This window comes from Montipora capricornis, chromosome 14, assembly GCF_036669925.1.
Source record: "Montipora capricornis isolate CH-2021 chromosome 14, ASM3666992v2, whole genome shotgun sequence".
Classification (NCBI taxonomy): Eukaryota; Metazoa; Cnidaria; class Anthozoa; order Scleractinia; family Acroporidae; genus Montipora; species Montipora capricornis.
The window spans coordinates 48,281,800-48,299,299 of NC_090896.1; the positions used below are offsets into that span (position 1 = coordinate 48,281,800).

Below are 17,500 nucleotides of genomic sequence, written 5' to 3' on the forward strand. Positions count from 1 at the left end.
CTCGTGTCCCGGATGAAGTGGTGTATGGAATCTACGAGTGGTTTAGTTCCCAGTAAAACACTCTCCTCCATATAATAAGAACGTTTCTTTCAAGTGTTGAAACTGGTTTGAGCTATTAACCCATTGATTCCTGAACTGCCAGCCAATGATGAGTAAAATTGTCTGGTGTTATACCGAGTAAAATCTATTAAGTCTCTTCTCAGGGGTCAAGGAGTTAATGAATTTAATGTAATTACATGTACAGGGGGCTATGTAAATCAAACTGCCTATTAATCACTTTGTGAAGAGTTGACGCTATGACAATGAGTGTTGGAATTATGCCTTAATTAATTAGAGACGTCAGTGAAACTGCGTCATTGACAAGTAAAAGTATGTACAGAGTCAGCAAAAGTAAAATCCCAAAATCCTACTAAATACTAAAACTGTCAAAAGTATTCTGTGAACGGCACTTGAAGAAGCATTGAAAAAAAGAAAAATTGTCTCGGTGGTACTTATGCATTATGTGGCCTCATACATAATAAGCCTTTTTCACTTATTGAAAGGTTTGTTCATTGCTCTTGGCTGCTGTAGTGGGTCAGTGGATCATTATGGTTATGGCATTCACCTTTTAGGTTATCAACTTTCCAGCTCCTGTTAATATAATTATGAGCAGGAAAAAATGAGATTCCAAGTTGGATTTGAAAGTACATGTAGTTTGTAGTTTTTTTTTGGTGCAGTAATAAATTAAGACCCAGTAATATGGCCACCATATTTTGTGCAACTTGTTGTGCATGGTTTGTTGTGCGTATTACCACCTTCTGCGCAACAAATTTTCACATTGCAGAAAGTAAAAGCGACCTCTACTTTTTGCAACATAAAAATTTGTTGCTCAAGAAGGGGTTAGTACATGAAACAAACCATCTCAACTTGCAATGCAAGAAGAGTTGACGCTATGAGCCCACCAAAGAAACAAAGCAAAAATGAGCTTCCAAAAAATTTGAATTTGGCGTGTAGTTCCTGACATGATGTCACAGTCGATTCTGGAACCAAGTCTCTTTCTTGTGCTGTCTCCCGGTCAACTTGATTGGGCATGGCAAAAGCGAGAACTTTGAAGCTTGATTTCAGGGTCAAAAAGTGGCGGAATCGAAAAATCATTTTTGAGTGATTTATGTACGCTTTATAGAGATGCCAAAACCATAAAATCCCTGCAGGCCATATAGACACGTGAATGTTTCTTCAAAAAATGAGATCTGTGATCAAATATGAACAAAAGTTCTTGGGTAAACTTCTTTGACTTGTGGTATTGTTTTCTCCTTTAGGATTGGGAAACAGAGTCTGTAGTGCTCGAGAGGGTGAGTGTTAACTCTGGTTATGTCACTGTCTTGTCATAAACCAGAAGCGATACAAACAGTAGCAGGTAGCTAATCAGGGCAGCTCAGTTCAGGTTTAATAATGGTTAATTTGTTTGTAGGAGAATTTGGATGATGATCTTGGCATTGCAATCGCTGGTGGAAGGGACAAACCTGCCGTCGCCAACAGTTTCTCCATTGTCATCACTAATGTTGCCAAAGGAAGCATTGCTGATGGCAAGCTTAGGTAAGATTCTTATCGGCATGTTTGAGGTTAAACATGATTACATGCATTTCAAAGCTGGTCGAATTTGTGTAATGTCAATGCCTCCCGACCTTCTGCAAGTACAAGAATACTGTACATTCTATTTCGTTCACGTGGAATTAGGCTAATTGGAGTTGATCTCATTTATGTTATATCATCATATGTCTCTGCTGTGGACTGCTACTCCACGATATACATGTTACAGGAGTGCCTGTATATGTTTGGCTCTTCTCCTTAATAGTTTGGTGTTCACAAAGCTGGAGTTGACTGCATTCGACTGAAATGATTATTTACATTCAATCTAATGCCCAATATTATTGATGAGCTTGGAAACTGGTGCCTTCAAGTTAGCAAGCATGAGCCTGTTATGAATTTTATGAAGGTACTACTAACTCACAATCATCTTCACACTTGAACTTGACCTGGTGGAAAGAGCTTCCTGAACTGATACTTACATGTATCCAATCAGCCTTGGGACAAGGAAAGTTGTGCCCAACAAAGAACTATTCATACTTAGGTTTCAACTGCATACATGTACATGCAATGTGAAATACAATACTAACACTATTATTTAGATTGCAGCCATAATATATTTCAACTGTCAAAGAAGAACAACACACCTTCTTAATTACATTCATTGTCTGTTTAATAAGCTGAAAGTGTTATTTTCTCTATTAATGCCGTATGTTTGTGCTTTCCATGATAGGGTGAATGACTGTGTTCTAAAGGTTAATAACATTGACTTGACAAATGTTGAATATCGCACAGCAGTTCAAGCTATCAGCCGTGGTGATGTGATTAACATGGTCAGTGTACTTAGCAGTGTTCTAAATAATACTTTTAAGGTCTTAATTTAGACTGTCAATAGCTTAAAGTCTACAAGATAGCAATTTCTTTTTCCAAGTTATGTATTTTATTTAGTTACCTAACCAGGATTCCAGGTGATGACCATCCAATATTAATTTTCATATTCTCTGTAAGCTGTGTAGTATTCATTGTACAGTGCAGTCATACAATGATGGTGTTTTGGTGTTTCATTTCGCTGTTTATGCTTTTTCCTTTAAGGACGTTCGCGCGAAAATCTTCTAACATCGATTTTTTCTGCAAATTTTACCATTGGGCAGAATGTTAAAAAAATGGCAGGTCACCAACTTCATTTTGGAGAGAACTTGCCCGCAAGAACACCCTAAATCTGAAAAAATCCGTCTTCTTTAGCCAATAAGGCCACAGTGTCTGTAAGCCCAAAAATATTGCAATTACATCTTTGAAGTGAAATGTTCTCTACCAAACTTTGTTTAAGTGGACCCATCAAGTGAATGTAGTTAACTGTTGAGGTTCCTTAAAGAACAAGTTTGCATTTAGCAACCATAGTTTCATGCGCCTTTCAGCCGCAAAATGGCTGGATTCCATGTCTCAAGGACAGAAATCTTGGAATTTTTTTAACTTCCCTCATCAGTTTTTTTGTTCATTTTTGGACAATGTGGAGATAATTGTAAATAAAATCTGTTTCTGAAAAGAAAAGTAGGGGTCACCGAACATCCAAGATCGTTAAATCCAAGCAAAGCTATAGCAATGGCCATCTGCCCTATCATTGTTCATTTTAGTACTTAGCGCACGCTCGATGCATGACGTGGCATGTGAATTTGCGTGCGCTGTTAGGATGCGCAGTAGCAATGGGCGCGAATGTCCTTAAGGTGCCATTTGTAGGATTTAGTCATCAAACTGTATTCAGATAATGTTCTTTTGCATCCTGCAAAAGATTGGTTAGGTGTTAGGAGCATCTGTGCCAGTAGTGGGATTGGATTGTCTTAGGTTCAACTGGTGTAAGAGGCACTTGCCTGAAACAACATAAATTCATTAATTTGCAAAAACTGTCTTAATTAGAATCATCCTCTCCTTCACACTAATACCTTTTTTGGTGTGCTGTTGTGTTATTTTAGACTGTGAAAAGAAAGCGATTAACTGGATCCCAGTCACTTCTTCATCCTGTTAGTTTGCTGCTAAGAAACAACAAAGGTGTGTTTGAAAACCAAAAAATTGACGTTTTGCATTCATGAAAATGTCAATGAAACTAAAATGAATATTTCCTACAACAAACTGTTTATGTGTACATTGTAGTTGAAATGTTTTGTCAGTTGACGTTTTCTCAGATTAGTTTGTTTATTACTTTCCTTTGTCTCATAGTTATTATTATTATAGTCTGAAACAAAGAAAAGGAAAAATTTAACCACAACATATATATTCAAATGGTCCAAAAGAGGATGCAGCATTACTGAGAACTGGGTGGGGTCTGCAACATCCCACAAAATTTAGATAGTGTTTTGAGATGCAGCCCACGTTTAAGTGCCTTTATAAAGAAAGATTATTCAGAAGTCTAACCATTTGCAGACATCATAACAAAGGCAGCCTTTTCTATGGAAAAAGACTTAATGGTGTGTTGGTCTGATTTTTGTTGAGAAACCAGACCCTTTTATGAGAAGTCTCATGCTCAACTACTAACTTGAGCAAATATAATATTATTGATAATTATCTATGCCTTTTTGGCTCTTTTTTGCAGAGATGGGCATCAGAGTTGACAGCTTAAGTCATATCACAGCCATTTTGCCTGGCAGTGCAGCGGCAGATGATGGAACAATAGCTGTTGGTGACAGGATCGTAACTGTAAGTAACTATTTAATTGTATGAGGTAAGCCAGACTGAGTGTGGTTAATTAGGCCGGCCTGCCTTCGTTGCCAAGATCTAGGCTATCGCTAATTTTTTTTTGACAGTAGAATTTTGTTTTATTTATTTGAGAAGGGAGACTGAGCATTTAACTGAGATGTCACTGTCATAAACATCAGTTAACAACTGCATCGCTAAGTGAAGGTTGGGTGCCTGAGCCATCCTGGAGCTTCCACTATTGGCAGCCAGCTTCAAGAAGGAGACTGCACCAATGGCTGGCAAGACCTGACAAACCAGCCATGAGCCCTCATGCCCTCAAAAAGAGAAGCACCTGTAACACTGATAAACAGTGGAAAATAGAGGATGGGGGGGGGGGGGGGGGGGGGGGGAAAAAACCCCTAAACACCACACAAAATGCTCCCTCTTCCCACCATACCCGTGAATAAGCTGTACCATGCAAAGCACGAAGAATCCAATTCTTGTGCAAATATAACAAAACCACTGTCAACAACTGACTTCAGTCGCTCCTAGTTGTGAACTCAGTTCAACTCATTTAACCTCATTTTATCTACTCACTTATTTTTGTTTTCATGGTCTAGAATGATATATTACGCAGTTGCTAAAGTGGAAAAAGTACAGAAATGGAAATTAGTTTTTATTACAGTGCATTCTCTGAATCCGGGGCTGCCCAGATAATGAAAACCAATCAGAGGGTAGAGCTGAAACAATAGATTCAAACATTTTCAGGTCCAGGGAAACTGTTGTCCGGTACAAAGCAATGAAATCACAACGTTTTCATTGACCGGTCATGCTTTAGTGACTGTGGGGTCGGCTTCTGTAAATTATCGAGGTGTCCCTGGTTTCAGTGAATGCGCTTTAAATAAAAAGCTACTTGTTGTCTTTTGCATGCCTCTTTTACTGAGCACATGAACTCATTTATCCTTGTAAACTGAGCTGTTATTTGGGATCCTGATTAAATGATATCAGTTAGAGCATTTTTGCAAGCAGAGTAAAAATTGACATTGAATGGTATTATTGAAACCGGATTTGAAGCGTATGTACTTGGTGTACTGTCTGTGAGAGATGAGCAGCAACTTCCATTGCATTTTCCTTTGGAAAACTGAAAAGTTTTAATTAATACTTTCCAATACTTGCAAAAAAGGAATGAGTAAAGTTGGTAGTTAAGGACAAGGTTAACATCAAGGGTTGACCTAAGACCATTCGAGAGCTCCCAACTAGGCTTACCGGTATACTTGTAAAAAACGTGTGCAGTTGCAGATGATGTTACACAATGGAAACTTAAGACAAAATAATTGAAAGCTTAACTTGAGGGAACAAAACAGAAAAAGTTTCTCATCTTTTTACATCAAGGCAGATATGTCCAGGATTGACCCTAAGTAGACGCATGCTGATTTCAATAATTATGCATCACAAATTGTCCCCTTGCTCTTTCCTCCAACTTCAACATCACTCGTGTCTCGCAATACACACAATTAACCTCACAAAATGTCCCAAAAATGCTGCTCCGCAAGTAAAGATAAACAGCTGCATTTACCCTAACATAAAAATAACGCTAACCTTTACTCCTACCTTATTGTTTGAAATAGGTAGTTAATAGTTAATGCGTACACATAAAAAGGGGCATTTCGTATTGGATGTCAAAATTGGGTGTGCATCTAATTAGGTGCAATCCTGGACATACGTTTATCAAGGATAACCCTGTAACTTATGAGTATCAAGTATTTATGAGTCAATGAGTCAATGAGTTAGTGCAGTTACCCTAACCCTAACCCTAACCCTAACCCTAACCCTGAAAGCAAAAATTTCAGAGAGTGCTTAGGCCTAATCACTGAAACAAGGGCTCAGGCTTAATCAATAAATTATTGCTATATTGACTGTGAGTCTCATTGACTCATGACTCATTGACTCATTGACCATTTGACTCATGAATTATGGGACCTTGTAACATATATGCCGTAATCAGACTCTGTTTGTATATGTAATCTCATGGACCTGAGGGCAATTAAGGATTAATTTCACACATACATGTATTTTCAAAGTTTTTGGAAAACTTTGAAAATACAAGTGAAATTAATCCTTAATGGCACAAGGGCACATTGCGATTACATGCTTCATTATCACATAAAGGGCAAAATTATTGAGGGAAGCCTGTACAGTGCCGCGACAAATGACAATCAACACGCTCCCATTTGGTTAAAGTTCAATTCAATAAATCGTTGCTGTCAACAGAAACAGCGCTTTAAATGTATTAATATGTGGACAAAAAAAGTAGTTTAATCTGGAAGAAGTTTCTCTTGTAACTTCACTTGCTCTGGATAAGCAACTGACTGTTAACCAATCAAGATCAAGTAATCATTCCCTCTTGATTACCAAGTGCCCTTGTAATTACGGAGAAATGCCCTCTCTCTAAGCCAATGAGCGTTCAGTAGTTCTGCCCCATATGTGATAATAGCTGTATGCAGGTACTGGGAAAAATAACTCAGAATTTTAAATGTCTAATTATTAGATTAATGGTACATCAGTTGAAAACCTCAACCAAATGGAAGTGGAAAGTCTGTTGTCAACAAGCTTTGTAAGTCTCACAGTTCAGAAGTTGTCTGGAACTTCGTCACGAACACAAGTACTTCAATCGCTCTTGGAAGAAGTCAACAACAAAATCACTCAAGAAAATGACATCTGCCGGGAAGCTGAACTTACCAGGGAAAGAATCACTAACTCAGAAAGTTCAAATGAATTATTATTGTCTCAGCAGGAATCATCATCTGCATATTGCTCAGGAAAAAGCTCTCCTCTTCCTGATGACCAAATATCATCCACGCCTGATTCTATTTCTGAACCAGTCTTACAGTCATTATCTTCACTGACGCCTCTCTATGAAGAACCATTGCATGGAAAACAGACTGATTCCAGTGGTGATCTTTCTACAGAGGAAGGCAGCTCACCACATCTTGCCTCATCTTCTGCGGGTTCAACTTCTCGTGGCCGTTCTTACTTCAAGGTAAGAAAACCAGTGACGAGATCAAGTCCACTTAGTCATTCACCTCGGCATTCAATGCCTGTACAGTTAACACATAAGGAAAGGCCTATGCCCCCTTTGCGAAGCTGTTCTTACATGTCGGCTATAACTTCACCAACACAAGAAGTTCTGAATACAAGTTCACAGGAAGATGACATGCATGTGATGTCACCACTTGCTCTGGTATCTACTGGTCATCTTCTGTCAGATTCACCCTCAGTTGTTGAGAAAGCTGAAAACACTGTGGTCATGCGTAAAAAAACAGACCGGTATTTTCCTAACAATGTTTCACGTCCTCGATCTGCACCTTCTTCAAGACATTACCAGGCTGTAGGAAGTAGTCCTGTATTATCCAGTTTCGGGTGCTATTCAGCTAGTCATGGAGATCCCCTGGCTTTGACTCCACCCAAGTCAAGCCCATATGGCCCCCCAGCCAATGTAGCTGTGATGAAGTCCACAACTGTGCCATATTATACTGCAAAGAGCCATTCAGTGCAGAACTGTGGAGAACTTTCAGCTGAGAGCCAACAGTGTTTTCCAGTGCAGTGCAACGACAAACAAAAACAGGCAAAATTAAAGGGAGATCATTCTGGAAAAGGCTTCCACAGCAGACATGGCTCATCTCACAGCGCAGAAGGCAGTGAACATAATATCAAACGCTTATCAACAACTATGTATGATACAGCACCAAAAACAAGGCACAAGCCACATCGAATTAGTTTACCAACCTCTTTGTCATGTGTTACTTCTTATCCTAAAACAACAACATCCAGTTTTTGCAGTGGGTCTGTCAGTTCAGCTTATTCAATACCATCATCAGGTCGCACCACACCAGTCGTTATTCCGTCAACTCCCATTGTGCCAGCAAATGATGGTGAGCCTGCTCTGGCATTTGACTTTAGTGGCCCACTTGCATCCACTGATGACACTTTGAATAGGTAAGAAATTTAAATATTTCCACCATAATTGCCTTAATTAGCGAAAATTAAATAGCATTCAAGATGAGTTAGAGTAGTACTGTAGTAGTAGTAGGCCCTGCCTTTAGTGTAGTTACTATGACAGCTATGCCAGTCACAGCGGCCCTGTAAATCAGACATCAAAACCATTAAAGGCTTTACAAGTACCTTTCTCAAAAATGTTGTTGTGAGACTGGGGCTAAGGGTAATCGTCCTTGTCAGATAAGACTCATGGAAAGTCTAACCATTTTTTCAGATGTCACTGTGGGTTAGGGTTAGGTAGTTAGTCAGGCAGTCAGCTAATGAAAGAAAATTAATGTTTATTTGAAGTGCAGGTTATCTTTTGTCTATAACCCTTCTTTCATTCGTCAGTCATTTCATGGAAACACATGAGCCCCATAAAATGAGCTGCTCCCAACTGACTGCAATCGTAGGTCAATTGGTAGTCAAGAGCATTGCACAGGCATCGCCGCAGACGTCATGGATGTGAATCCTGTTGAAGCCGTGTGAAATTTTCAGGTGTCTTTAAAGTGACAATTGCTTAAATTGTTCAGTTAAGTGCAAGGACCACTTCCATCTTCCGTTTACATTATGCTAAATTTAGATGTTGGGTGGTGGTTTGGACAGGATTTGAATCCACAAACTCCAGCACACGAACCCAGAGATACAGCAAATGAGATGCATGCAGAATATGATAATGTTTATAAATTTATTTATTCCACATGTCCTTTGCCAGGAATATCATTATAATGCCTGATAATTTAACAAAGAAAGAAAACGTGGGAGAAAACCGCTAGGACACCATTTAGATTACACCAGTTACTGAGGCCCCTAGGATTGTATGGGATTAACAATAGTTAAGTGAAAAATAAAAACCTCAAGAATTACGAGACTGACAAGACTACATTACTAGATTCTTAAAGTAGTAATAGTTTATTCACCAAATTGGCAACCAGTGCTGAATTAGAAGTCAGCATAGACATAATATTCTTAAAATAGTGACAATCAAATCTGTACGCATTTCCTTGGGCACTCTTTTAGGGGGTGCCCACTGACCATAATTACATGTACACTGTATAGTCATTCTTGGCCACTGTACTTGAGCTAGGGTATCACATTAATTTTTAACACTCGGTAGTCTTGGCTCTTGATATAAATGTGGCAGCGATATTGGCAAACAAGGAAGTGTTCCTGTTAGTCTTTAGAAACACCATCTACATTTACCTATTGACAACAATGCATTTGCTTGGATCTGATCTTAATTTCTGTAATTTAGTTTGAGTTAGTCAATCAGAAGAACATTAATTATAAGATTAAAGCTTTAATAATTACAGGTGTATAGTGGTTTTTATTGCTTAGCATGAGAATTGGGTTGTATTTGTTTATATTGACACAATTTAAATGATGCACGCATCTAAGAAGGTGATCTTCTGGACATCTTGTTGCCACAAGATGGTAATCAAAATAATGATGATCATTTATTATTTTGCTTCAGGGATCATGAACCTCGCTTGGTGCAAATTGAAAAGAAAGATACCTTGGGCATTTCCATTGCTGCTGCCTGTCAGGGGGGAGTCATCGTCTCTTCTGTTACTGAGGGGAGTGTTGCAGCCAAAGCAGGACTTAAATACGGGGATCAGCTATTAGAGGTGATTGATTCTGTACTGATCACCATACTCTGTATATGGAATTAAGCAATAGATGTCCAAACATAAGCTAAAAAGTAAATTATTGTTAACAATGGTTTGTACTCAATATGTGAGATAGCAGGACTTATTATCTGAATCAGGAGGGTAGGGAAGGGAAACTCATGATGTTAGGGTGGAGGGGGTATTGAAGATTGTTGTTACATGTATATTCATGGCTGAGTTGTTTACTTATTGTTAGTGCTGACTATTGATTAAATCCCACCCTGTAGGTGTATGATGATAATATTAACTTTATTAAAAAATATCAACTTCTAAACCCTCACAGGTCTAAAAAACGTGATAATACGAGATAAGACTTTAAAAAAAAAAATTTAAATAGTTAGAATATAAGCTGCTGTAGACATGTACCAAATGCTAATACATTTTGGGATATAGCTATTCTTCAAAAGTTCAGCTCTGCACTGTAATAGATTATCGGTATGTGGGTGTTGGCATACATGTACATGTATAACACAGGTTTACACAATGCATGCTTTTAGCAACTAAGTCCAGAGGATTTTACAGTACTTTTATCTTTGCAGTATAATGGTGTCAATTTGAGGTGTGCGACATACGAACAGGCAGCAATGATCCTGAAGCAATCTGGCAACAGTGTAACCATTCTTGCCCAGTTCAACCCTGATAAGTTTAAAGACACATCAGATTCTTTATCCACCCAATCAGAAGCAAGCACCACATGCAGTACGCTAGTCAATAGAAAGAAACATGATGGGGAAAGCAATACTCCACCAATCAGAAGAAACGGCGAGATTCTACCAATCATTGACAATGAACCTCCGGGTGACCTGCGTTATGCTTTCTACACAAAAAGTCCAAGCTCATTAGGTTTCAGTATTGCGGGTGGCAATGCTACTGGGATATTTGTAACAGAAATTCAAACTGATGATGAGGCTGTCAAATCATCTGGACTCAAAGTTGGTGACCACTTGTTAGAAGTAAGAGAACAGAATAACAATAAGTTGCAAGAGAGAACGAATAATGCTAATTTGTTATTCATCTCTTTTGCAAAGGCTATGGCCCTTATTACTTTTTGCAGTCAGTGGGTTTGCAATTTTCCTACACTTATGACCAGTTTAATATATCCAAAGGACTTCTTTTAAAAAAGTGTTGTACTGAAAAATCAGAGCTTCTGCCACTGATTTCACTTGCATACCAGCCTGTAACTCATGCTCGCAAATCATGAATCACCACTCACCGTACACCTGAGGTTGCTAAAATTAGCATTTTATGCAAGATGCCTGAGTTAGCTCTACATAATCAGGCTTATTTTTTGGTTATTCTGCGGTCTTATCACATCTTTGTTTACATGGTCACTTACATTACTCTAGCTCCCCTCATGAAATAATAATGGTTCTCCCTATATTCCTTTCTGTTGTTGCCATGAAGGAATCAATAAACAGTTGTATTTATTTATTCACAGCTCAATGGTGTGGATTTAACATCAGTTACGGCAGAGCAAGCCATGTTGGAGTTGTGTAAACCCACTGAGACGGTCCAGATGTTGTTGCAGTATAACCCCACAAGTAAGTTATTTCCACTTATGCACCCCTTCCCCCTCCTTCACACCTACTGATTGAGTCAAAACAGCAACAGTCACTTATAATATTAGGGAATTTAAGATCTATGACGGCGACGGTCGACGAAAATGTCACCTCAAAATATAACTTGGATCTATCGTAAGTCTTTCGTGATTATTCAGTCTAGTTCGTGTCGTATAATGTGGGCAAAGTATCCTAAAAATAAATCGGTACAAACGGTTTCAAATTTAAAATAGAGAATGAAGGATTCTCTTTTGCTTGCTTACATTGTCGTCAAAACTTCAAATTTGGTGATTTCACGTCGTCGTTATGCAGAGGACCACAAACATACTTGCTAAAATCTGTGCTGCACATGCAGCACGATTATTTATGCTCTTTTAACCAGTGATATTATTGCTTTGTGGCGTTGTCATAGTCCTAGCCATCGTCCTTTCTTAAATTCCCTAATATCTGAATTTAGATGTTACAATCAGTTTGCAAGAGTGTATATTTGAAGTGTGAGTTTTAGACGAATGAGAGAATTGATCCTTTCACTTACTGTAGCACTGGACACTTGAATCAATTGTCTCTTAATAAAGACACCTGAAAAATTCAGGTAGCTTGAAGGGGATTAAAACCTGTGACCTCTGCGATGTTGGTGCAATGCTCTACCAACTGAGCTTATGAAGCCACTCAGTTGAGAGGAGGTTAATTTCTTGGGCTCATTTGTTTCGTGAAGCCACCTGAATTTTTCAGATGTCCATAAGCGCCAGTTATTGCTTAATGTTTAACTCCGAGGATCACTTCTCCCTCATAATCAGTTTACAGCTTGTGATTTTTCGTGGCTCTCAAGGCTAAGTTAAGCGTGAGAGTGAGTAGAAGAGTTAACCATTAATTAAAAGTTAACTGTATGAAATTAGTTATTTACGGTGACTAATCTTGGTTCTATTTTTCTTTTTCAGAGTTCAACTCTCTCAGAGATCACTCGGGTGACTCGTTTTATGTCAGGTACATTTTTTTGTTTTTGATTCTCACAATCTGTTGAGGTGTTTCATGGTTCTTAAGAAATAGTAATAAGTGAGACTGTTTAGTGTATGAAATTGTATTTATTGGATGAATAAGACTTCACTGAATGGTGCAATCTGACTCCTTTTGTGTGAAAGGTTTTGTCCAGTTTTCCAATATTTGTGCCGACTGTCATGATACTTTTAGTGTAAATACTTCTTCAATAATTATTACTTGCTACAGTTATTATTATTGCTTGTTTGTCATTTTGATGGACTCCTTTCCCCCCCCCCCTCCCTCCCTCCCCCTCCCCCTGTTGCTGTTTCTTGAGTTTGAAGTGGGTATTTAATTGCTAGGGCCCTGTTTGACCGTACACAGCACTCAAAAGATGAGCTGAATTTCAAGAGAGGAGACATTCTTTATGTCACAGACACAATGCACAATGGCCACATGGGCTGCTGGAGAGCTTGCCTTGTCAATGAAGAAGATGCCCAGAGAAGAGAGATTGGAGTGATACCAAGCCGAATGAAGTATGAGAAAACTGCAGTACTGAAAGATACCTTAACATGGTCGTTTGCTTCCCAGTTCACCACACTGATACTACTTTAATATTATTTGTATAATTTTACAAAAAGTCTTTTCTCAATATGGCTGCCATGGGCGTTTCCAAATAAATTTCTGATATATAGTTTTACACAGCTGATTGGTTTAGGTGTGAATAGAGATTCCAAGGAAAGGAGTACTGTATTTGAGTGATGTGGGTAACCAATGGGGTTGGCGCAGTGGTGAAAGCACTTGGTTCCCACCAATGTGTCCTGTGTTCAGGTACCCCACTCAGTGTCACAAGTGGGTCAAATTTGTTGATTCTTTGCTCTGCTCTGAGAGGTATTTCTCCAGGTACTCTGGTTTTCCCCTCTCCTCAAAAACCAATGAGTTCAGAAACCCATAAGGGTTGAAACGTGTAACGGGCGTTCACAGCTTCTGAATATTCAGTGCGAACTGATTGGTTGAATGTTTCAGTGCTAAGTACCATATTTGGAAATGCCTCGATCTTGTTGTTCCAAATATGGTACTTAGCAAATTGAATATTCAGAAACTTGTTTCCCAGAACACAAGGGGCTGTTACACGTTTCAACCCTTATGGGTTTTCTGGTTTATTTCAATGTAAAGTTTCCTTAATAGTGCCCAGTGCTAGAAGACTTGACACTTCTTAACTGGGCCACAATCATTGTGGAAACGTTTATGATCATAAGACAGTTATGTTTGTATTATGTCTTGGTGTTTGAATCCTTTTGCTTTGAGGTCTGAATAATCTAGAGATAAACAGCAGTAAAACTTCAGGGTAAAAATTTGAAGTAGGGAAGTCAGCATTTTTTCCTTTCTGAGACCAATTCCTGTTGTGTTTCCAGGGCAGAACAAGAGATTCTCTTGCGCAGAAGTCTAGCTCTTGCTCATGGAGATGAATACAAACTTGGAAGAAGAAGCTTCTTTCGAAGAAGCAAAAAGGGCATGCCTGGAATGTCAGTGAACCATTCACGAGAGGGCAGTGACTCTGCTAATAGTGTAACAACAAGCTCTACAGGTATGATTGGATTTTTGAAGCAAACGATGCTGTGTTAAAGAGAGTGCTTGCCCCCCTATGGCCTGTACTTAAGATTGTTACCACAGTTGAGCAACTAAGATGACAGACAGTGGTAATTTTAAGTTAGGTTGAGATGGACCTCGAAGAATATTTATTGCGTTTGAGGTACGAGAACGCAACCCCTAATTTGTGTTGTAAGGGAAGATTTTTCGAGATTGCATTTTCGTCATCGACACACTTTTGCCTCGCTTTGAGGCGCTTGGTTACGTTTTGCCTCACTTTGACGAACTATCGCACGTGGTGATTTGTGCGTCGTCGGCGTTCATTATTCTAGCGTTTGGTGAGGTGTGATAATCTTCCATCGTTCATCGTTGAAAAGAGCTGAAAGATTGCTGAAGGTCTGTCAACTGAAGTCGGTAAAATTTTACTTTGGATTAAGCATGGTTCGTCACTGTCCTTGGAAAATGTGTGCGACTCCTTGCGCTTGCATCAAACCGATTTGTTTTGCTCAGCGGCCCTTGTGCCACAGAGTGAATCTACCGAGTTGTGTAGCTCGGCGGCCGTTCTGCTACAAAGTAAATCTACCGAGTTGTGTAGCTCGGTGGCCGTTGTGCCTCAAAGTAAATCAACCGAGTTGTGAAGCTTGGCGGCCCTTGTACATGTGCCACAAAGTAAATCTACCGAGATATGACGCTCGTTGGCGCCATTTCATCATGACTTGTGATATTTATGGCATTGAAATCAGCTCACTGAATTTATTTTGTCCAAGCGTTCAGCACACAAAAGTAATCTTAGGTCTTTAATACCACAAGCTGAAAAGACTTGCAAGTAATAGTTTCATTTTAGAGTAATTTTCAGTAGTTGTCTACTTGTAGAATTCCAAATAAATAGTTAATGATTACGTCTAACAAGTTGTCACGTTCATAGATGCAGTACAGTGGAATATGATCGTTATATCGAGGTATCGTTATAACGAGATTCCTGATATAACGATATTGCCTTAAAATAACCGAAAATATATTTATATCGGGATAAAATTAACATGTGCTTTTTTACTACTGTACATATTGTTTAATTAAACTTGTAATGAGTATCAAATGACTCACAATTTGCAAAGCATTAGACGTTATCAAGGTTACACAACAAAGTCTGTGGTATGAATCGTAAAAGGGAAACAAAACAAAACAAAACTTAAACATTTGAAGTTGTATCTGCGTACTGATGCTGTAATATCGTTATATCGGGGAAGATTTTACGCTCGGTACGCTAAGAACTCAGCGTTGTATCGGGAATATCGTTATATTGAAGATCGTTATATCGGGGTTCTGTCCCATACATTTTACTGTAACTTTTGCCGGGACATAGCATGTTTATCTTTTTACCGGGGATATCGTTATATCGAGGATCGTTGTATCGGGGTTCCACTGTAATAACATTTCCCTATCGCACGAACCATCCACCCTCCCCCCTCAGTTGCTACCTGTACCAAACCTGTACCGTCCTACAAACATCGAACGCACTCGCCTAAGCTTCGATTACCCCTAGTTTTATAATTGTTCTTTTATGGCCAGTTGAAATGACCAAGATCTCAAAAACAAGAAAGATAACAAAAATCCATAAAGATTGATAATTTCTGACAGATCACTGACAAGCTGTGTGGATCTTTCATAGCACAAATCTTCACAGAGCTACACATATGTATCCAGAAACTGTTGATTTACAAATTTAATTCTCTACATTAACAAAAGAACTTGCTGCTTCATTTATTGTGTTGAAAGGGTACAGAAAAGAGTCAGAGTCATCTAAGTGGGATCACAGTTTCTGAGGAGGGAGGGGGAGGGTGGGTAGTATTATTAACCCATTGATGCCCAGGGGTTCCCCATTGATGAGTAAAATATTCTAGTACAAGTTATGAGTGAATATAGTAAAGTTTGAAGGCTGCTCTCTTCAGCCGTGGAAGCAGGTACAGTCTTTCACCTGCGTTAAACATAATGATTATTTTTTTGCTTTTTTATGTCTCATTTAAGATTTGGGTATAGCTTCTTATCAAACCGTGGAAAAACTGGACAGTAAGTATTCCATTAGACTGCGAGCAGTCGTCCTTTCTTCCTCATATCCAACGCATAGGTGGATCACGCTCATAGTAACATTCATGCCCGTGTGGTCTAGGAGAAGAAAGAGACTGCTCGTAGTCTGGTATTCCATTTCTTTCATTTAAACATGCCAAATTATCTAATTTTGTGAAGCTCACACTCACAAAGGTTTTTCTTCTTTTTAGGTCACATTCCAAGAGCAGTTATTCTGTTTGGTCCTTTAGTTGATATTTTGTATGACAAACTCTGTGAAGAGATACCCTATAAGTTTGTGCATTGTAAACCAGGTAGAGCACTTTAACAACCTAAATTTTCTTGTTACTTTGTTGTTAATTATTTCCCACAGAATAGATGATGGTTGTCATTTAATTGTAATATTTAGCTCAAAGATAATTATTTGGGCTGACATTTGAGTTTTTAGTCATTTTTTAACTGTTAATGTCTCTTAGTTTGGGCAAAATATAATGTTGTAAGCTAGTGACAACCATTTATTTTCATTCAGTGGTGTCATCTCCTCATCAAGACTATTTTATATTATTAATTAAACAAAGTTAATGATTTTCTACAGAGAAAGTTCTTTTAGTCTGCTCGTAGTATCTTTAGTTATATTCCCAATTTTGAAAAATTAAAGGGAGTTTATTTTTGGTGTGATTTTTAAACAAATCCCTGTATTCAAGCCTTTCGTCCATTAAGGGATTCCACATTGATACAATCATCTGGCATTAGACAGTAAAATCGGTAATTGTTACTCTTAGGAGGGAGAGAGTTAAAAACAGTTGTAAGTGGCTGATTTTTTTAACATGCTTGTCTTTTCTCAGTAGTGTATTTTAATTTCATTTTGTGTTTTAGAAGTAGTAAATGCACCAGAAGAGACAGTAGAGAAAGGAATGGCAAATGGAACATATGTAGATTATGCTTGGAAAGGGCATCAGCTTTGCTGCACCACAATGGCATCAATAAAACAAGTAACTGACAAACACTGTTTGTTGGATGTCAGTCCACCAGCAGTGGAGCGCCTTCATGCACTACAGGTCTACCCAATTATCCTCTTTATCAAGTTCAAATCTCCCAAACACATCAGGTTTGTGGCTTGAATTTTTTCATGTTCAGGCTAATGTAAGATAAGCAAAGTTAAAACTAAGGGCAGAAAGTGCAGCACTTCATCAAGGGGGAGTTCAAGGGTAGTTTGGTTCCCTCCTTGCTCCATTTGGCGTAAGTAATTGGCTTTGTGTAGTTGCAGGTGCTTGGTCACCTCCTTGCCACTTAATAAATAATAATTGCTTCCCCCCTTTGTTGCTACATACTCCCCAATGTTCTTTTCGAAAGACTGAAGTGATCCTCACACTT

General features: G+C 38.6%; 1 protein-coding gene across 3 annotated transcripts in view; it reads left to right on the plus strand.

Moving 5' to 3' along the window:
- LOC138033147 (disks large homolog 5-like) overlaps positions 1–17,500 on the plus strand; it is a 28,213-nt gene that overhangs the window by 5,463 nt on the left and 5,250 nt on the right. For all 3 annotated transcript variants that reach the window (XR_011128580.1, XM_068880912.1, XM_068880913.1), the window contains exons 4-18: positions 1,299–1,331; positions 1,451–1,575; positions 2,300–2,399; positions 3,534–3,609; positions 4,151–4,254; positions 6,782–8,229; positions 9,743–9,896; positions 10,478–10,891; positions 11,377–11,479; positions 12,436–12,481; positions 12,835–13,008; positions 13,888–14,060; positions 16,088–16,129; positions 16,339–16,440; positions 17,003–17,234. Coding sequence is in view for 2 of the 3 variants with exons in the window: in XM_068880912.1 (XP_068737013.1) it covers positions 1,299–1,331; positions 1,451–1,575; positions 2,300–2,399; positions 3,534–3,609; positions 4,151–4,254; positions 6,782–8,229; positions 9,743–9,896; positions 10,478–10,891; positions 11,377–11,479; positions 12,436–12,481; positions 12,835–13,008; positions 13,888–14,060; positions 16,088–16,129; positions 16,339–16,440; positions 17,003–17,234 (3,326 nt within the window). In the remaining variant the exon portion in view is untranslated. The remainder of the gene's footprint in view (positions 1–1,298; positions 1,332–1,450; positions 1,576–2,299; positions 2,400–3,533; positions 3,610–4,150; positions 4,255–6,781; positions 8,230–9,742; positions 9,897–10,477; positions 10,892–11,376; positions 11,480–12,435; positions 12,482–12,834; positions 13,009–13,887; positions 14,061–16,087; positions 16,130–16,338; positions 16,441–17,002; positions 17,235–17,500) is intronic.